The sequence below is a fragment of the Pantherophis guttatus genome, chromosome 1 (assembly GCF_059756535.1).
Source record: "Pantherophis guttatus breed Tessera chromosome 1, ASM5975653v1, whole genome shotgun sequence".
Taxonomy (NCBI): domain Eukaryota; kingdom Metazoa; phylum Chordata; class Lepidosauria; order Squamata; family Colubridae; genus Pantherophis; species Pantherophis guttatus.
Window position 1 is genome coordinate 137,303,086 of NC_142063.1, and position 21,999 is coordinate 137,325,084.

At 45.4% G+C, this 21,999-nt stretch overlaps 1 protein-coding gene across 1 annotated transcript; it reads right to left on the reverse strand.

Moving 5' to 3' along the window:
* Positions 1 to 13,634: 13,634 nt before the first annotated feature.
* Positions 13,635 to 15,709, reverse strand: LOC148116573 (uncharacterized). Its single transcript, XM_087881816.1, has one exon. It carries the CDS (start codon positions 15,644 to 15,646, stop codon positions 14,003 to 14,005), a length of 1,644 nt encoding a protein of 547 aa, XP_087737942.1. The 5' UTR covers positions 15,647 to 15,709; the 3' UTR covers positions 13,635 to 14,002.
* Positions 15,710 to 21,999: the final 6,290 nt, after the last annotated feature.

The window sequence follows — 21,999 nt, forward strand, 5'->3', positions numbered from 1 at the left end:
AAGGGAGACATCTCACATGAAAATGAATGTTTGGAATATTATTAATCTCCAAGATGGTGTGAAGAGTGCCAAAGATGTGTGTGTGTGTGTGTGTGTGTGTGTGAGAGAGAGAGAGAGAGAGAGAGAGAGAGAGAAAGAGAGAGAGAGAGAGAGAGAGAGAGGGAGGGAGGGAGGGAGGGAGGGAGGAGGAGGAGGAGGGGAGGGAGGGAGGGAGGGAGAGAGGGAGAGAGAGGGAGGGAGGGGGAGAGAGGAAGTGAGAGAGAGGGAGGGAGGGAGAGAGGGAGAGAGGAAGAGAGAGAAAAGGAGGGAGGGAAGGAGAGAGAGGAAGAGAGAGAGGGGGGAGAGGGAGGGAGATCTACACATCTGCTTGTTGATTTGCTGTTTCTGGAGGGCTTTAATCGTGAACTAAATCTGCAGATACTATTTGGTAACGGAAGGTTTGATTATTGAACGATACACAAAAAGTGAGAAACAGAGTATTGCTTTCAGGCATGACACCGTTGTTCTATTTTGTTGCTTATGAGAAATAGTTCAATGTCAGTAACAACAAAATGAGGAAACATTCTACCTTCTGTGTTGGATAATAGCTACATGGGTTCCTTTAAATGTCAACTTTTAAGGCAAAAAGGCTCAGAATTTTCCAACAACACCCCTCCTTGAATTGCCGTCTGAAGTATGGGTTTAGCTAAAGCCTGTAAGGAACTCTAAAACATTAGACCATGATATTAGCATCCTTGATTGTTCTTTGATTTGGAAAAAAACATTGGCCCAAATATCTACTAGGAAGACCCAACAGAATTTCATTACAAGTTCAGAAAAGCATTGCCATTGTCAAGCAAAGAAGATTGTCAGTATTTGAACTAAAAGAGGAGTCCTTTGCACAGACCAAACTTGTATCTCTCCAGTTTAGTGAGAGATGAAATAATGGAGCTGAACTGCAAGCCTAACCAAGTTAAAAACATCAGCAAAATACTACATTTTGTGTTCTGCTGGGTAAATTGCTGTTTATCTCTCCCATCAGCACAATGCTGCATCTTGTGTATCCCGAGTAAATTGCTATTTATCTCTCCCATCAGCACAAAGCTACTACTTCTATAGAGCTGCCAAGATGTACCCATGTTGTCTGAAAGCAACAAAAGGAATCGAGGGGAAAAAGAATACAGACAGCTGTCTTGTGCCATATTTGATCATTACTCTAGTAGCTCTCCAGGACTACTGACAACATTGTATCTAAACCTTTCCATGTGTAAGGCACATGCTCTTCCAGTTAATTATGAATTATGGTTTTTCCCCAAGGGTGGGCTTCAAAAATATTAGCAAGGAGTTCTCTGCCTGGTTGCTGGCTAGGCGTGGCCATGGTGGACGTGGCCTAGTTGGCCTCCTGCACCATGGTGGCGGGGGGGGTTGCCCTCCCCAGGCTCCGGAGGCTTTCCTCGAGCCTCCAGGAAGACGAAAACAGCCTCCCCAGGTCCGGAGGCCCTCTGGAGGCCAGAAACAGGCCCGTTTCCGGCCTTCCTGAGCCTCCATGCGCACCCTGCACTTACCTGCATCCAAAACAGGCCGCGTGGGAACTCCTGGGAGGGGTGGGGTGGGCGGGGCCAACCAGGATTGGGATTTGGAGGTTCTCCAAACTGCACAGAATCTTAGGTAGAGGTTCGCCTGAACTCCTGCAAACCCCCAGCAGCCCACCCCTGTTTTTTCCCTCTTAACCAAGTCTGTATACCGTTAGTTTTCACCAGACCTTTAAAGATGCTGGAAAAACAGAGCCTTGGGTTTTCTTTATTTTCATAATAATAGATACTTAAGATAAGATAAGACTGACTAAGATAACCCTTTCAAACATTGAACCCAGTATGGGTGGTTTGTGGACTAAGGTTCGTAACGGTGTGATTAGGAAATCTTTCCACCCAGGGTTGGGTTCTACTTACCTTTACTACCGGTTGGCAATGGGATCGCGCATGTGCGAGTGAAGCAAGCGGGTGCACCTTGCTTCTGCGCATGCGCAGATCGCTTCTGATGACATCAGGGTCAGTGGACAGAGCCTCCTGCTGGTTTTACTACTGGTTCTATAGAACCGATCCAAACCGGGGGCAACCCACCACTGTTTCCACACCAATTTAGGTAGGGCAGAGACAGAGGTGGTATTCAGCAGGTTCTGACCAGTTCTGGAGAACCGGTAACAGAAATTTTGAGTAGTTTGGAGAACCGATAGTAAAAATTCTGACTGGCCCCGCCCCCATCTATTCTCTGCCTCCCAAGTCCCAGCTGATTGGGAGGAAATGGGGATTTTGCAGTAACCTTCCCCTGGATTGGGGAGGGAATGGAGAGTTTATGGTATCCTTCCCCTCCATGCCCACCAAGCCACGCCCACAGAACCGGTAGTAAAAAAATTTGAAACCCACCACTGGGCAGAGGATACTAAATGTTCCTCTTGTGATGAGACCTACATGCAAAAGTATCACTAAGTAGTTTTTCTTTTTATTTCGCCAATCACTTTTCTTGAGAATGAATTTTCTATAATATATTTGAAATTCCAGTTGTAATACTTGGATTTAATTGGAGCACTTCATTGCAGATTTATTCATTGCAAAAACATTCGAGATTTGATTACTCTTCTTTACAAAAGTGGACAAGATGATGCATCATCTGATGTCTTACTGATGATTCCAAAAATATCATCTCTTAAAAATATAGAATGTTGTGCCTCATGTTTAGGCAGACCATCAAACAATCTAACTCAGTATCATCTACACAGAGAGAAAAGGACTTTACTGAAATTCATACCAGAATATTTTGAAGACCAGAAATTGAAGTGGACCTTTAAGGTTCTGGTCTTCTGTTGTCTCTTCAGTAAATTGTTTGATGTGAAATAACCTAGTGTAGCACATGTGCACCACAATCTTTAATGTATTGTAGACTTTTCAGTTAGATTTAGTTCCTGGACAGAAAACAAAGTGCAAAGAAAGCTTAAATTCCAGTGTCTTCTTCAACAAGGGCTTGCTTATGTGAAAGAGCATTCCTAATTAATCCAAATCTTCTATAATGGTTCATGAGAACAGCTGATATGAGGAAGAGCTTTTGAGAAGAAGAGCTCCAGTTATTGAAGCCATGAGGATATGTGGGATCTTTATAAAACAAACCAAAATAAAGGACTTCAGGATGTATTTGAAGGTCATTTTTCAACCCCAGATTGATGGATTGATTTAACCAAATGGATATAGCTGCCGATTTTAACAGAAGTGACTCTGGGAGGTATACAACAATCAATATGGTAATAAATTAGCTCTAACGATATTTATTTCTTGTAATGCTAGAATAGACCACCAAATGTGCTGACTCTCTGGGTGGTTGGCCTATATAGTATTATTCATGTTTGGATCATACTGTATATAGTTACAATTGCAAGAGGAGGCACTATTTAAGCAAAATTGATATTTTAAGAAAACAGTATTTCCAGCCTTTCTAAACCTGAAGTTCTCCAAGGGTGTTGAGATATAAACTTCCAGATTACTTTGTGACGGGTAAATCTCTCAAGTTTTGATTTCATCAATTTTTTAATTTTCTCTTTCTTTTATTTCATCAAATTTCCACGTGAATTTTTTTTCTTTAAAAAAATGGGGTGCATTTCCATCTGCATGCAGTTTGCCTCTAGGCTTGGGAAGAGCAAATTGGATATGCTCACATACCTTCACACATTTCTATATATTAAAAGCATAGTGCGATGCAGAAATGATACAGAAGGTGAACAGTACCTATGGTACTTTTGGAAGTCATCATCACTGCTGCCACCACAATTGTATACTCCTTTCAGTTGGGATTCAGACAGAGGTGGGTTTCAGCAGTTTCTGACTAGTTCTGGAGAACCGGTAGCAGAAATTTTGAGTAGTTTGGAAAACCGGTAGTAAAAATTCTGACTGGCCCTGCCCCCATCTATTCTCTGCCTCCCAAGTCACAGCTGATCGGGAGGAAATGGGGATTTTGCAGTAACCTTCCCCTTGATTGGGGAGGGAACGAAGATTTTACAGTAACCTTCCCCTGGAGTGGGATGGGAATGGAGATTTTACAGTATCCTTCTCCTGCCATGTCCACCAAGCCATGTCCACCAAGCCACACCCACAGAACCAGTAGTAAAAAAATTTGAAACCCACCACTGGATTCAGACATGGTTACAGCATTGATGTAGCATTGAGTGTGCTTTTCAAAGAACTTCGGCAGGTTTGAAATTGATACCGTCCATCATGATATACTGGACTTCTGAATACATTCAGGAGTTTGGAGGTTGAAGGCAAGGTGTGATGGCGATTCTTTTTTTTTTCCTGGGGCTGGTTTCAGTCATCATTGTTGGGTGGAGCAGAGACAAAGCTAAGATTTGCAGGATTCTTCTGAGCTGTATGTTTACCCCACTCCTATTTAATTTCTACTTTAAATGCCTGATGGAGTCATCCATAGATATGGGGTTCAGAATCAATAGTACACCGATGATGTGCAGCCATACACTTCTGTCCCTGATTAACCCAGTGAGAATCTGAAGATCTTTCTTAGGGACTGTGAAGGCTTGGGGAAGAAAGAAAGAGTTTCAGCTTAATCCTAGTGGCTGTGGAGTTTGAGCCCCCTTCCCCTCAAACCCGAAACTTTTCATATTTAGGTTTCTCAGACATTGTGATGCACAATTTGACGATTCTCCTAGACTCACAGCTCCTTCTCAAATGCAGTTGAAAACAGAATTGCATTTGTCTTGTCTGTGCCAGTTGCACCCATCCCTTGATTGGGAGGCCCTTCTTGTAGTAACTGATGCCTTAATCATCTCCTGTTTGTGTTCCTGTCATGCATTGCATCCAGGGCTGCTGCAACTGGTCCAGAAAGGAGCAGCAGCAGCAACAGGGACAGATTTGGCACTCGTGTAACATCGCTGGTCTGTGAAATGAATTGGCTTCCAGTAAGCTTTTGGGTGTAATTTAAATGCTGGTTAACACTTTCACAAGGCAAAAGGCAAAGCTATTTGCAGGACCACATATCTCCAATTGTTTCTGTTTGCCCACAAAAAGGGAAAAGTTTGTGTTTCCCTTCTATCAAGATCAAGTGTGATCTTTCTGGTGATGTGGGAAGCCCACCTTCCGATTCAGGAGACAAGACCACAAGGAGTTGGAGAACACGGGTTTATTTGCACAAAGGTTCAGAGCATTAGCATGGCAGATTCTGAACGAAGGGCTATTCCCTTCGGTCGACTTTTATACCTTCAACATCTCTAACTACAATGAGAAATCGCCCTTTGGTATACTTATCTAGCTGAGACAGAGCTTTTAATAGAGTACATAAAAAGGAGAAGTTTATAAGCTTCACCCCCTACGCCTTCCATATAGGGTTTTTATCTTACACCATCTGTTTCCTTACACCTCCCTTCCTTTACCATATCTTGTGTAACACCAGGGTATAGTACCAGTCACATATAGTTTTACTGTAATTTTCCTAAGCATTGCAACATAGCAAAAGGTCATGATCAATAAGGGTTATCTTTTATTGGGGAGTATATTAATTTGGGGTTATCCAATATCTATTTAGCCTGAGTACCTTCATTCTCCTCTCACACTGGAAGCAAGGTCTTCTCTGTTAGAGCATTTTCCCTGGGGGGCAGTACTTCTCTGGAGATCCAGATGAGCCTGGACTCTGCTAACTTTTCACCAGGAACTATGATGTGGCTGTTTCTCAGGCATTTGGGTGCAGAGGTTAAGTAAACTCTGCTGCTTGATCTGCTATTACTTTTTTTACTAATTGAAAAACAGATGGATGCTTAGACCTTGGACACTTATTATGTTGATTTTGATTGTTCTTTGAGGGTTTTGTTGTTGTTGTTGTTTGGATTGTTCTTTGGTTTTAATCCTTGCATTCTTCTGAGAAACACTGCTATGAGATTGGCAGCCATATAAATTGTTCAAACACATGAGTTTTGTTTCCTTAGCTGGTTTTTGAAACACAAGCATCAGTGTTGAACCCCATGCTTTTAGATGCTCCTGAAACTTGCACAATGAAAACTCCTGTCCATCAGGCAAACTGTTTCTGATCCCATGAAATCTTGAGAATGGTATTTAAGGGTGTGGCTTAGATAAATATCTACAGACCCCTCACATCCTGGACATAAATTGTTTCAACTTCTACACTATAGGGCACTGCACACCAAAACAACTAGACACAAGGACAGTTTTTTCCCCGAATGCCATCACTCTGCTTAGCAACTAATTCCCACAACAATGTCAAATAATTTACTAAGACTGTATTACTATTATTCTTCTCTTCCTTACTAGTATCTATCTCTTCCCACTTATTACTATAACCATGTTGCTTGTATTTTTCAATTATATTGTTTTTGTTTCCTAGTATGATTTGATAGCTTATTAGTAACCTTGACTATCACTAACTGTTGTATCTTTTTATTCTTGATGAATGTATTTTATTCTCCTTATGTACACTGAGAGCATATACCCCTAAAACAAATTCCTTGTGTGTCCAATCACATTTGGCCAATAAAGAATTCTATATAATTAAATCCAATGGCACATTTTTCCTGTATCCAAAAGGAACAGTCTTAGTTCAGAGTCCCTTCTTGTTGATCACGTCTTTTATATGCATGATACAAAATTATGAACAGTTTTTAAATACATTCTGTATCCTCCTACAGGGTGCTTGGTTGGCTCTTTTCATTTGAAATGCAGAATAGGTGGGAGTTAGACTCAGGAAAGCTAAGAACTGAGAACTGAAAAAGCTATTGAATAGCTGTGTCCTAGAATGACAATGAGCCAAAGACAAGATGAGCTGGAAGTAGACCTTCCAACACTGAAGCTCTGGGGGCAGAGAAAATCTCAGCCCAGCTGTGCAGGAAATGGTAGAGCTTCCTTGGTAAACCTTAGGATCTTTGCTAGCTGAGCCATGTAAAGGCATGGAAATCTGCTTCCCCGGGTTCTGCTGTGGCATGAGAATGCCCCTTGCACATCTATAGCTTTGGTGTCTGTGCCCTTTAAATAAGGTGGGCTGGATCCTGCCCATTACTATTTAATTTTATAGTCCTTGCTACAAAAAATATCTCTGCTTCCCTTAGGCTCTGGCATTAGTTCAGCCATCCACTTGCACCATGAGTAAAGAACATAAGGAAGGGAAGCAACCTTTTTTTCTCCCTCCCCAAATGCCGTTTTTGGCTTTAGTCCTTTGGATTCCTTTCCTTAGCCAACAAATCTAAAGGACACTTCAGTTTTTAACTTTTTTTTTTCATCTGAATAATTTGCACGCCACTGCTTTACTAGTTACACTTTCAGATCAAGCACATTCATCTTCAAAGAAGTATCTAGCAGGGGTGAAATCCAAAATTTTTCCCTACCGGTTCTATGGGCGTGGCTTGGTAGGCATGGCAGGGGAAGGATACTGCAAAATCTCCATTCCTACCCCACTCTAGGGACAGCCAGAGGTGTTATTTGCTGCTTCTCCGAACTACTCAAAATTTCCGCTACCGATTCTCCAGAACCTGTTAGAACCTGCTGGATTTCACCTTTATTATTAATTATTTATTAAGCCAGTTAATAAATAGGGTGAAATGCTAGCTTGATTAAAACTGGTCTGTGTATATAAATTCCTCAGATGTGAGCTATATCCAATTTTTTTCATCGGCTCTTTTATTCAAGATTTAATGGCTTCCAACTACCCAGTTAATTTTTTTCTTTCTTTTTTTCCTCCAGCTGTATGTCTCTCTCCAGGGCTGTCTTAACGCATGGGCCTGATGGGCACTTGCATAGGGACCCTATACTAATCTGTGTATGTTAACCCTTCAATGCACCTTGTATCATATAAATACAGCAACATATTTGTTACATTTTATTGCATTTTTTAAATTAATACTAACATGCAAATATATGTTTAATTTTATCGACCATTTACATTTTTATTCCTGTAAGTAGTTATAGTAGGGGCCCCAGTACATTATTTGCCTGGGTCCCATAATGTTGTTAAAATGGCCCTGTCTCTCTCTTTCAATCTCTCCTTAGCTTAAATACTTGTCTTGCTTCCCTCAAAGAAACTTTCTCAGCTTCCATTCTTTCTTCACAGCACAGCACAAGGGATGCTTCCTTGACAACAAAGAGAGAAAAATAATATCTTGGCCCCTTCTTTTATTGCTGAAGGATGCACAAGTGGAACAGTCTCATTCCATCGTTTTAATTCAGGTCAGAAATAAGCCCTGCACTAATTCTGCACTTGTTGCTTCCTTTTTTGTGTTAGGAGGAACAGGAAAGCTATACAACTGTCATTCAAAAACACAAAGATTCACACGTTTTTGAGATGGAAAAAATGGCTATCTTGCTTGACACAAACCGTACCAACCAAATCCAGTACATCTGGACCTGGACTTCTGCAGATTTATGGCAAATGTCATTCACACATTGATGTCATAATGAGGAACACTTGAAGAACACCAGCTTAGTGGGCTCTGAAATGAGGTGACCTGATCCTCACACCCTTCTTAGATTGATGTGTTGATTGGAACACGATGACATAATGATCTGTGAGGTTTTGCAGACAGAGAGAGAGCAAGGGAAACTTTTGAGGAGAAAAGTATGGTACATATATTTTGAGAATTGTGCTATTTGACAAACTAGACTTAAAATATCATTTAAATATATTTTTTTAAGAAACAGATTCACAGATGAATGTGGAAACAGAAGCTGCAAAGATGAGTAGAAACGACACACATCAAACAAGGACTGAATCCTTTCTTGGTTCCAGTAATATCACTTAGACTTACATGCCTTTACAGCCCTCTCTAAGTGGTTTACAGAGTCAGCATATTGCCCCCAACAATCTAGGTCCACATTTTACCGCCCTTGGGAGAATGGAAGGCTGAGTCATCCTTGAGCTGCTCAGAATCAAACTCCTGAGCAGCGAGTTAGCTCTGCAGTACTGCATTCTAACCACCACAACTCTTAAATAAATAATGTGAGCTTTAGAACTTCATTTAAGGTCTGGCACAAAGGAGGCATACAGTGGTGGATTGCCCCCGGTTCACACCGGTTCTATTGAACCGGTAGTAAAACCGGCAGGAGGCTCCGCCCATCGACCCCGACATCATAAAAATGCTTCTGCGCACGCGTGAGCAAAGTGAGCACGCATGCGTGGCCCTGCTGCGAACCAGTAATAAAGGTAAGTAGAACCCACCCCTGGAGGCATACCAACACAAATTGCAAAATAAGAACAGAAAGTATGGTAAAGAAAAGATAGGGACAAATGAAAATAAAATAGATAACACAGAAAAAAAATCAATAGATATCAGATAAAAGACATGGTTAATCAATCACTTTTTTTCTTTAAAAAACCTGCCTAATGCATATGGCAAAAGAAGAATAAATATAAGGCAATGAGGTGTTTTATAAGAGAGGTTCTAAACTGTTAATCTCGTCAATCTCTTCTTAACAGAAATAGCAATTGCATAAAACTTGGCTACCTTCCTGGATACTTTAGGAACCATAGCAGCCAAGAGAAATTAAGTTTTCTCTTATCAACCATCCATAATAATTTAATCATAAAAGAGCTATCAATCTGTAGGCACACCTCCCTAGAAAGAGAAGAAAAAAAAATCTAGCTACCAGACTCAGTAATTCCTATTTGATTGGGGCATATTCTGACCATATATTTTGTCCTTGATTAGTGTCAGAAGTTAAACCTTGGTAAGAAGGAAGCCCTTTAAAGTGACAGGCTCAGGATGTTCATTAGGTAGTTCACTGGAACAAATGGTCTATGGATGGAGAGTCCTCTAAAGGAGGAATACATTACCCCAATCCCTACAAATGTCACAGATTTACTGTTTCAGTTCTGTATTAGTTCCTTCCTTCCAGTGGTGAAATCCAATTTTTTTTACTACCGGTTCTGTGGGTATGGCTTGGTGGCTGTGGTGTGGCTTGATGGGCGTGGCTTGGTGGCATGGCAGGCAAAGGATTCTGCGAAATCTCTATTCCCACCCCACTCCTGGGGGAAGGATATTGCAAAAGCTCCATTCCCACCCCACTTTGGGGCCAGCCAGAGGTGGTATTTGCCGGTTCTCCGAACTACTCAAAATTTTCGCTGCTGATTCTCCGAACTGCTCAAAATTTCAGCTACCGGTTCTCCAGAACCTGTCACAACCTGCTATATTTCATCCCTGTTTCGTTCCCTATAGAGATTATATAATGTTCTGAAAAGCCCTGCTGTCCGAGGTCTAGTTCAATGCTCTTTCTTCAGGTTGAAGGGCCAGTTTGGTCTAGTGTGTCGAGCGTTAAGCACTCCTCGACACCGAGCCTTATATGATGACCATGATGACACAGAACCCTGGCCAAGATGGGGAGGGTTGTCAGGCAAATACCCAGGAAGAGACCAAGCGGTACACTGTAAAGGGGGGTGGTGCGATTAGGAAACCACATGGAAGGTGACAGGTGGCGGGCGGTGTATGGAAGGGGGAATCGGGAGAACAAGCAGTCAGAGGAACAATCTCAGCGACGTCAGATGACATCACTTACTAGCGTCCTTGGCTCCAAGGGTGGGGGGAGAGAACCGGTGGTATATTCAAATCTGCTACAGCTGCAACCTATCCCACAGCCAATAAAGCTGAGGAGGCGGAGCATCCAGCCGACTCCGTTTTTGTGCTGTTTTCACAGCGCCAGCGTTTTCTGTAAACTGCCGCGTATCCAAGATTAAATGGGCGTTGGCTTACCTGAACGCTTCTTCTCGTTGTTCCGGCTACAGTGGTCAGGATTGGTTAATGCCATGATCCAGTTATTGATTGAGTCTGCATAGCTGAGAAGCTCCTCCCCTTTGTCCTGCTTCCCAGCTTTCTGATGAAAGACGACGACGCAGACAGGCACTTTGAGCTGTAAAACAAGGGAAGAGACAGATCCACAGAAAACTTCCCACCTACGAGGGCCCAGACAGGGAGGGGCTGACCACTGTAGCCGGAACAACGAGAAGAAGCGTTCAGGTAAGCCAACGCCCATTCTCGTTGATCCCGGCTCCAGTGGTCAGGATCAGGACATGCCCAAGCAGAACCCTATAGGGAGGGACTAGCCCGAGCAGGTGGGGAAGGAACCCGGAGCACCTGTTGGAGCACCCTACGTCCGAAGGCCGCCTCGGCCGAGGCGAACCGATCGAGACGATAGTGTTTGATGAAGGGAGTGGGGGAAGTCCAGGCGGCAGCCCTGCAGACTTCCTCTAAGGATGCCTGGGTGGCCCACGCCGCTGAAGTGGCAGCGCTACGTGTGGAATGGGCTGTAATGTGCCGAGGCACCGGAAGGGAGAGGACTTCATACGCCTTGGCGATGGTAGCCCGAATCCAACGGCCCAGAGTGGCCGATGAAACTTTCCTGCCGAGGGAAGAAGGTTGAAATGAGACCAGGAGAGATTCCGACTGGCGTGGGGAGGAGGTCCGTCGCAGGTAGATGCGAAGGGCCCGCCTGACGTCCAGGGTATGCCACGCCCTTTCTCGGGCGTGGACGGGATTGGGGCAGAAGTCAGGGAGCACTAATTCCAAGGACCTATGGTAAGGAGAATTGATCTTGGGAAGAAAGGTGGGGTCCAATCTGAGGACCACCCTGTCGGGGTGAAAGATACATAAGTCCTCCCGAGCTGAAAGGGCCGCCAAATCGGAGATCCTCCTGGCCGAAGTAATGGCCAGGAGGAAGGCTACCTTATAAGAGAGAAAACGAAGCCCAACTTCCCTTAGGGGCTCAAACGGAGCTCTGGTAAGAGCCTCTAGGACCCGGGGAAGATCCCAGGTAGGATATCTATGAAGAGGGGCCGGGCGAATGTTGGAGGCCCCCCTGAGGAACTGCCTAACTAGAGGGCGGGAGGATAGGGAGGTCCGGGAGCCACAGCAAAGGATAGAGGAGAGAGCAGCTACTTGCCTGCGGAGTGTGTTGGGTGCCAAACCTGAGTCAAGACGATCCTGCAGATAGATGAGCACCTGCTCCGTAGAGGCTGCCGTAGAAATGATGGAGTGGCTGTCGCACCAAGATGAAAAGGTCCTCCAGGTGGAGTCGTATATGCGAGTAGTCGAGGGTCTACGGGCTGCCTGGATGGTGGCGACGACTCTGGGAGGAAGACGCCGGGAGCTCAGCAGACGCCGCTCAATCGCCAGGCGGTTAGCTGCAGCCATGCGGCGTCCGGATGAAGAAGTGAGCCCTGGCGAAGGATGACTTTGTCCGGGGGAAGGCGCCAGGGAGGCCGAACCGAGAGAGCCTTCAGGTCCGCGAACCAAGGCCTGCGAGGCCAATGGGGGGCGATTAGCAGCAGCTCCGCCTTCTCTTGTAACATCTTCCTGATGACCTTGGCCACGATGGGGAGAGGAGGGAAGGCGTATAGAAGGCCGGGAGGCCAGACACTGTGTAGAGCATCCACGGCCTCCGCTCCTGGTTCCGGAAACCGTGCGAAGAACCTCTGGGTCTGTCGATTGCTCCGTGTGGCGAAGAGGTCCAGGACTGGAACTCCCATGCGAGATGTGATCTCCCGAAAGAGAGCAGGTTCCAGGGCCCACTCCCCGGGGTCCACCGTGGTCCTGCTCAACCAATCCGCCTGAGAGTTCTCCACCCCCGAGATGTGAGTTGCCCTCAATGACCTTAGGTGCAACTCCGCCCAGGAGCCCAGTCTCTCGGCTTCCTCCATGAGATGCCGAGAGCGGGTCCCTCCCAAGCGGTTCACGTGGGCCTTGGCGGCCACGTTGTCCGTTCTGACCAGGACATGCTTGTCCTGAACCTCGGGGGCAAAGACTCGTAGGGCCAGGTGGATGGCCCGGAGTTCCAACCAGTTTATGTTGTGCTTTAAATCCGCCTGGGTCCATCGACCCTGGGCGAGGGAGGAGGATAGGTGGGCCCCCCAGCCGTGAAGGCTGGCGTCTGTAGTCAGTATAAGACACTGAGGAACCCTGAACTCCCGCCCCTGGAGAAGAGCTCCCGAGGACCACCAATCGAGGGACTGGAGCACCTTGGGAGGAAGATGGACCCGCCGGAGGGAGGACCCCAACCCCCGTTTCTGGTAAGGTAGGAGGAACCACTGCAGGTCCCTGCAGTGTAGACGTGCCCAGGGAACTATGCCAATGCAAGAGACCATCTTTCCCAGGAGTTGGGAGAGCGAAGCCAGGGAAGAGCCCCTCCCTGCCTTCACTGCCCTGACCAGAGACCGCAGGCTGGCCAGGCGATCCTGGGAAAGGTAGACCTTGCATAGGCTCGTGTCGATGATCGCCCCCAGGTGCTGGAGATGCGTGGCCGGGACCAGATGGCTCTTGGTCCGATTGATAGAGAATCCGTGGGATTCCAGGACTCTGAGAGTCGTTGAGAGATCTTGAAGGGCCTGACTCTCCGAGACCGACTGGACCAGAAGGTCGTCCAGGTAGAACTGCATCCGGATGGGGATGGACCTGAGAAGGGCCGCGATGGCGGCCATCAATTTTGTGAATACCCTGGGGGCCGATGAGAGGCCGAATGGAAGAGCCCTGTACTGATAATGCTGGCTCAGGAAACAGAAGCGGAGAAACCTGCGGTGGGCGGGGAGGATGGGTACATGGAGATATGCCTCCGTCAGGTCGATTGACGAGAGGTAGTCTCCAAGTCTAATGCCCTCCAAGATGGTCTGGAGGGACTGCATCTTGAATCGCCGGTACACTATCCGGCGGTTCAGGGATTTGAGATCTAGTATCGCTCGCCATCCCCCCGAAGACTTCCGGATAACGAACAAGCATGAATAGAAGCCTTGTCCGAGCTGCTCCTGGGGCACCGGCTCGATGGCTCGGATGACCAACAAGTGACGAATGGCTGATGCCACCAGGAGCCGGAAGGATCTGTTCCGGGAGACGGGACAGCGAAGAAATCTCTCTGGGGGGGTGGAGAGGAATTCGAGAGAGAGGCCAGAGCTGATGGTCTCCCTGACCCAGGTGTCCGACGAGGTAGCTGCCCACTGGCTGGTGAAGGAAGCCAGGCGGCCTCCAATGGGAAGCTGGGCCAAGCCGTCAGCGTGATCTACGGAACCCCCGCCCCCTGGTCCCTCGAAAGGGCCGTCTGGACTGACCTCTAGGGGGAGGACCTTGGCGGTCCTGGGGTCTAAATTGCCTAGGTGGGGGGAACCGTTGGCGACGGCTCCCAGAGAAACCCCCGTCTGAAGGTCTGAAAGGACGGAAATTGGATTGAGACCTGAAGTCGGAACGCCGAGACAAGCTGGGCAGAATACGGCGTTTGTCCTTGGACTCTATGAGGAGAGGCTCCAGAGGGGCTCCAAAGAGCTTAGGGCCTTCGAAGGGGGAAGATGCTAGACGCCATTTAGATTTGGCGTCGGCTTGCCATTGGCGAAGCCAGAGTAGACGCCGGGCAGCTATGGAAGAGCCAATGGCCTTAGCAGCGAAGCGGGAAGAATTTAAAGTTGCATCCGCTGAAAAATCTAGGGCTGCAATGATTTTGCTTATGTCCTGCTGGGCCCTTAAATCGGAGACAGGGAGCCTGGCCTGGAGTTGGCGGAGCCACAAAATTGAGGCCCGGTTAAAAAAGGAGGCGGCCAAGGAGGCCTTGACCGACCAGGCAGTGGCCTGGTGAGATCTAACAAGGGAATGTTCCAGGCGCCTATCTTCCGGGCGTAGGCCTTCCTCAGGTGGCCCTGTCAAATTAGTGGGGGCAGATAGTTCTGCCACAGGCTGGTCCACAGAAGGGACCTGCAGGAGAGAAGATAATTCAGGAGCCAAATTATATAAACGTCTGTCTAAGACATTGGGACTGGGGCCAGACGCCGGGGCCGCCCATTGGCGTTGTAAAACATCCCGAAAAATCTTGGGGCCTGGGATTTCTTCAGATTCAATGGTAGGTACTTCAAAGAGGGGTATAGATGAGGAAGGACCCTCCCCCGTGTTGACAGATGAGGCCTGAGAAGAGCCCAAACCAGTAATGGCCTTGGCCTTGTGGAGTAGGGAACGAAAGAACTGGGGCTTAAAGAGCCCCACAAATGCTGGTTGGTCGGGGCCTAAGTCTTCGTCCTCAGACAAATCCTGATCCATAGGATCAGGGGCGGATATGGATTCCTTATCAGAATGATCAGTGGACTCTGCATGGGCAGGGGACTCAGGACCCTGAGGGGCTGCTTCTGCTACAGAGAGAATAGAGCCCTCAACATCCACCTGTGAAAAAGAATGGCTGGACACCCATGAAGAGGTCCTCTGCATTTCTTCCCTAACCCCCATCCTAATGGCCTCTCGGATAAGGGAAGCCAGGTTTGGAGCTATTTGGGGCTCAGGGGCCGGGGCAGGGGGAGCCAAGGGTGTGGAAACCTGTACAGGAATCCCCTGGGGCTGCGAAGGGGCAGAAGAAACCTCAGGTTGGGGCCCAAATAAGGCTGCGTTAACTTCCTTCAAACCTTCAGGCAAGGGAGAGTCCCTATCTGGTGATAAGGCAGGGGAGAGAGCTTGCCCTGGGTTATCTACCCCCTGCGGCTGGGCAGGGGAAGCAGCAGGTTCTGGGCCTGTGGGAGGAGGTACAGTGCTAGCTGAAGGTGTCACCACCCTAGAGGGATGGGGGCTAAGAGATACATTCTCCTGTAAGGAAGCTGCTTGAATGGCCTTCTGGATGGCCTTTTCAATAGCCTTGTGGCGCTTGAGCTCTTCCTTTGACATAGCTGCAGATTGGGAGGGCTTGGGCCCCTTGGAAGTATGGTGGGTCTTCCTGCTTCTCTTAGCAGGCACTGGGTCAGAGGAGCTGAATTCCTCCTGTTGTGGGGGGTGCTTGGATGTCCTGGCAGGCCTTTGGGAAGCCATCTGAAGGGCCTGTAATTCCTTTTATTAGAAGAATAGGCCTCCAATAGTGCTGTAATAAAGGGCAAGGTAGAGAATTAAGGCAGGCCTGAAGTTCTGGCTAGGCCTCTAATGCCATGAGGCTGTTCCAAAATGGCCACCGGAATTCTAAAATGGCTGCCGGAACTTAATTTGGCCCCAGGAGAAACAAAAACGTTTAAAAGGGGGAACAAACTCCCCCCCCTTACTCACAAGCAATTCCAGGAGCCTGGGAGAAGATCAGGCTATCTGATCCACCCACGGAGCAAGGGCTGTGGATTCAAGCCGCTCCGCCGCTGCGCTGTCCCAAACGAGCCGAAGGAAGGCTCTGATGCCAATCCAGCACTCTGCAAGCTCGTTGTTGTCTGAGGCTTTTCCAGCAGCAGCAGTATTACAGCTATCGGATCCCAGATAGCTGGCAGAGATACCTCAGCCTGGCCAGGCAAGAGGTTCCAGCCATGAAGGCTGCAGTGGTAGAGGGAATAGCCCTCCATGCAGAAGTGAGGACCAGGCTCAACCAGCCGGGAACCAGCAGGCCTCACAGCCAAAAGAGTTTTCTTTTGGCCTCCAGCGGTCTCGGGTGCGAACCCCTTCGCGCTGGGAGCTCAACCAAGAGGTCTGGGAGCTAGAAATAAACTGGAGGCAAAAGGGAAATTTTTGCCAGAGCAAGGCTCAAACGTGCCTTTCTCAACCGGATTGAGTCAGAAAGCTGGGAAGCAGGACAAAGGGGAGGAGCTTCTCAGCTATGCAGACTCAATCAATAACTGGATCATGGCATTACCCGATCCTGACCACTGGGTTATTTTTGCCATTCCATTGTGTGTGTGTCGTGCATTACTCGGCTTCGGACAGACAGTTCCAGAGATGCTGAGATAATGATTAAGGCACCAGGCTAGAGAAAATGAGAAAATGAGTTTTAGTCTCCTTTTTAGTCCTGCTTTAGGCATGAAAATCATCTGGGTAACTTTGAGCCAATCATCCCAAAGGTGCTTTTTCGAGGCAACTGGACTTTCTGGTTTTTCTTTGAAGATGTTTCGCTTCTCATCCAAGAAGCTTCTTCAGCTCGAGCTGAACCATGACCTGGATGACTGAGAATCTCCATAAACATTTGAGCCACTCTCTCTCAGCCCAACTCACTCATAGAGTTGTTGTTGTGGGGAAAATGGGAGGAAGAGGTTCTGTTGGATGTGTTTGCCACCTTGAGTTATTTAAAAAAATGATAAAGATATAAATTAATAAATAACAATTATCGAGTTTCAACGGAATCTATCCATTGTCAGTTTTGGACATGTTCAAGATCAGCAACAATGTTGTTGTCAGCCATATCTGCAAATATATGCATTTCCCTAGACTGTACAGTATATGTATATGTTTTACAGTGATGATAAGCAGGCCCCATTGGGGCATGAGCAAATTATGTCCCAGTTTGATTTATTATTTATTATTTATTTATTGGTTCGATTTATATGCTGCCCTTCTCCAGGGACTCAGGGCGGCTTACAATGCTTTAAGCAATAGCCTTCATACTTTTGTATATACCTGCTTAGTAGGGCTTTTTGGGCCCCCTAAGCGGTGTTCTATTTTATATAAAGTCAGCTTATTGCCCCCACAAACTGGGTCCTCATTTTACCTACCTCGGAAGGATGGAAGGCTGAGTCAATCTTGAGCCGGGTGAGATTTGAACTCGCAGTATTGCAGGCAGCTGGCAGCTAAGTGCTACTTTAACAGCAGTTTTAGTCCGCTGCGCCATCAAGGCTCTTTGGTGATCTGGTGGTTAAGGTTCTGGCCTAATATCCAGGAGACTAGTCCCTGGTCCTAGGGTCTAGTTCTTGTCCTGCCAGGCATGAAAGCCAACTGGGTGATCATGGGCCAGTCCCCTCTCTCTTTTAGCCCAACCCAACTCATAAAGTGGTTGTTGTAGGGAAAATAGGAGGAGGAAAGAATACTAGGTATGTTCACCACCTTGAATTATTTATAAAAATTATAAAGGCAGGATATACAGTAAATAAATAAATAAAATCTACAGTGGAGACTAACCTCTGGACTGGAAAAAATTGGACAACCACTATGTGAACCTAGACTTTTCTGTATATTTTGCTGCCTTCTAGTAGTTGTTCAAATTTTTCCATCCCATGTTCTTGCAGTCTGGTAGGAAAATTAGTAAAGAAAATATATACTTGATTATACATAGAATAACTGCAGCGAGGATAGTATTTGCGCAAAGATAGAAAGCAGAGAAAATCCCTTTGGAAGGGGAAGTAATTAAAAAAAATCTTAGATTGTGCAGAAATGAACAGATTAACTTTGATTAAAGAGAGAGAGGATACGGACTATTATAAGATATGGGGGAAATTTTATGATTGGTTAAAAAGGAGATATAGATAAAGATTGTGATAATTAAATAAGGAGAATGTTAGACTAAATGTATTGTTATTGGGGAAAATATCGCAACAGAGAAATGGAAATTATCAAGGAGAAATGAAGATAGGAGGAGTAATAAAAATAAGAAGTCACGGAAGAAACACCGAGAAGACACATGGAAGGATTGATGCATTATGTGTTTGTTTGTTTGTTTGTTTGTTTGTTTGTTTTAAACTTTAATATGTATAAAAAAAATTCCATCCCATATACTGCTTTCCTAGCATACTTGAAGGCATTTATCTGAACTGCCTTATGGTTTCTTTGAAAAACTTTTCCTTGCTAATGATTTATAGCACCTTCCACTGTCACATAGCCATCATTGAGATGATATAAACCCTGTCTTCATTACCATTATGGTAGTTCAACAATGATTGAATGATGCTAGAAGATGTTATAAATCCCTAGTGAGGAAATGGCATGAGAAAGGGCTTTTTCTTTGGTAGCATGCCTTCTTCTGTCTGGATGAACATTAGAAGACAAAGACATACAAAGTCTTGTATGTTCTACTTCTTTGCTTCAACCTGAATTTCTGCAATCCTGTTACAGGTAGTCCTTGCTTAATGACCAGTTGCTTAGTGACCATTCAAGGTTACAATGGTTGGTGAAGGAGTGGCAGAACCTGGGGATGGAGTTAAAAGAGGGATCAGCTTAGAATCTCTACATAGCCACAAGCAAACTAAGTCCAACCCTCCTTGCATTCCATTGACCCCTATCTAACTCCTAACAAAGCTAACCATTAGTTGAGGACATTTATGTGCATAGGTGTGAGTAACAATAAATTAGCTTAATTGGACCTTCACGTGAGACCTGATCTTTCGTGCCCAACAGGACCCCAAAAAAGGTACTTACAACCTGAGTTCAAATTTCCAACTTCAACCCCTTCCCATGGTCACATGTTTACTTTTTGGATACTCGGCAACTAGTCCACATTTATGGACTTTTGTAGTATCCTGAGGTCATGTGGCTGTGATTTATGTTTATGTCCATTGTGAACAATGAGTTCTCACCACCGTAGCATTTACTTTATGATCACAGCACTCGCTTAACAACCACCACAAAAAGTTGTTGTAAAATCAGGTAAATCACAGGATAAGTCACTTAACAACCAGCATGACTTGCAATTGTAATTCCAGCCTCATTTATGATTGCAAGTCAAGGACTAACTGTATATATAGTAAACCTACTGATATCTTCTAGTCTAGTGAATTATGTGTCTGGGATAATCCAGCCATTTAAATCATCTCTTTCTCTCCCTACTGTAGGTTCATATTTTATAAATACATATGTCATGACTTAATGCAAACTCTCTTTCCTGCCTTCTCCCCCAATGCAACTGTTTCAGTTGTTGTTGTTTTTTCATAATGAAAGCTACCTGGAAGATCCTCCCCTATCCTTGTTTCAAAATTTGCATTCTACTCCACTATGCCAAAACCAAACTCAAAACCAAACAAGAAAGATCCTTAAAATTATTTCTTTCGCTAGATGACTAAATAAATTCCCCCTTACTACTTCCTCTCCCAAACCCCTTATCTTAGAAATAGACGGTTCAGGAGGGAATAGCACTCAAACAAACTGCTATTACTTTTTATTTGTCTTGACAAGAGGCACATTGGGAAAGGGGCAGAATGTGAAGTGAGGAGGGGGCAGAGAGAATGTTCGAAGCCTAACACACTATCCAAGTAACACAGAGCATTTCTTTTATTGCAAAAGGCTGGTGGTCTGATTGTTGCTAGGAAACCTTGAAAAGAATTAATCAGGGAGACATGAATGCCACAAAATCAGGCACTACATAATGTGTGAAAAGAGAGGAAGAAACGTGGAGGAAGAAATGAAATTGACAAATAGTTGGGACACATATTGTATGGATTTAGTTTTAGAAAACACGAAGAGTATATAATCTTGCATCTCTGCTATGAAAGCTTCCCAGATCCAGAATATGTTGAATATCATCCAAAACATCTAAGTTAAGGGCAGATATATGGCAGAGTTCCTGCCCAGAAACAGAATAGGATGAATATCAGGGCCAAGACCAAAGAGGTTACTGTGGAATCCAAGAGTTCAGTTCTTTATTTACTTACACCTAATAGACAACCTAGCAGTTCGAAAGCACATAAAAAATGTAAATAGAAAAATAGGGACCACTTTTGGTGGGAAGGTAGCAGCATTTCATGTGCCTTTGGCATTTAGTCATGCCGGACACATGACCACAGAGACATCTTCGGACAGCACTGGCTCTTTGGCTTTGAAATGGAGATGAGCATCGCCCCCTAGAGTTGGGAACGACTAGCACCAGTGGTGGGTTTCTACCAGTTCACCCCAGTTCACAGGAACTGGGAATGGCGGCAGTGGGAGGCTCCGCCCACCCAGACATCATCACAGATGCTCTGTGCATGCGCAGAAGGTCTTCTGTGAGCACGTGCACATGCGCACTCCCGGTTCCGAACCGGTAGCAAAGGCAAGAGGAACCTACTACTTACTAGCACATATGTGCAAGGGAACCTTTACCTTTAATAGACAGAACCTCACCAGACTAAAGCTATAACCTTCTAATCTAATAGATAAACACTAGAAGATTCTAGAGTGTGACTACTCTGAGCCTCCTCCTCCCACCCCCCCGCCCCGAAGTTTAGGATTGTGCAGTCTCTTATTCTGGACTTCTGTCTGGAATGTACTTCTTTCTTCCTGGAAAACTTCAGTGGTCTTGCTGGGATTCCTCCATCCACTTCAGCTGCATATTCAATCAAATAATTCTGTCCTAAGGTAACTAGAATCCACCAAAGAAGAGGAAGAGCTCATGGGAAAACTCAAAGTTTATTATGAGGATCAAAACCATAGGAGAGAGGATTGTGGATTCCATTTAGTTCTTCTTTCCACACCAGGTGGTACATACAGGGAGTGTTGATTGTTAGTGTCAATATGAGATTTGGTAGTGTTGTAAATATGCAAGGGAAATATCTCTACTTCTTTTTTAAAAAAATAGTGAAGATCCTGGTTATGTTCAAATTAGAAGATCATGAAACAGTAGAAGATGGATTTTTATCTACCAGGATGTGATGAGTTGAGGATGAAAGAAGATGTCTGGATGGATTACGCATTTGATTTATACTCCTTCTACCTATCTACCCTGGCAAATACAAAATCAAGTGAACAAAATTAGAATTAAAGAGTACCCTTGAAGAGTATGCAGAAGCTACAGGCGGAATGCAGTGGCACGCACAGTTCTGGCGACAAATAGGGTGGCATGTATAATATCATTCTTGCATGAGATTCATTGTTTAACAGGTCCAATTTACCAGGTCCAATAAAACCCCATGACATGGATCCAGGACATCTGAGAAGCTGTCTCACCCCAATGGGAATAGCCTGCTCAACTTGTGTCAGTGGAAGTGGCCTGTTAGTAGATTCCATCTACTAAGGAATTCCAGCCTGCAGGGTCAAAGAGAAGAGCCTTTTCCTCACCGGGGGTGAGAACTGCTTCCACTCTTTTGGCTGAAGGATATTAAAACTTGGTTCTGCTGATTGGCTTGGGGCCCTGAAGGGGATGCTCACACTAGAAGTGGTTGACAAGGTAAGAAGACCTCATCCCCATCCCATCTATCTCCCTGGCTCTGATTTTCTGCATAGTTTTAAAAATTTTCATGTTCATAGTTTTTTTTTAAAAAAATTAACTGTTCTTCTATTTATCTTTTTATGTTCTGTAAGATGCCCAGAGTTGCCCTATCAGGGGAATGGCTGGTATATAAATTTAATAAACAAACTAACAAATAAAGAACATC

Coding starts and splice junctions, on each gene's coding strand:
- LOC148116573 (XM_087881816.1), bottom strand. CDS start 15,646: ATGTCAAAGGAAGAGCTCAAGCGCCACAAGGCTATTGAAAAGGCCATC.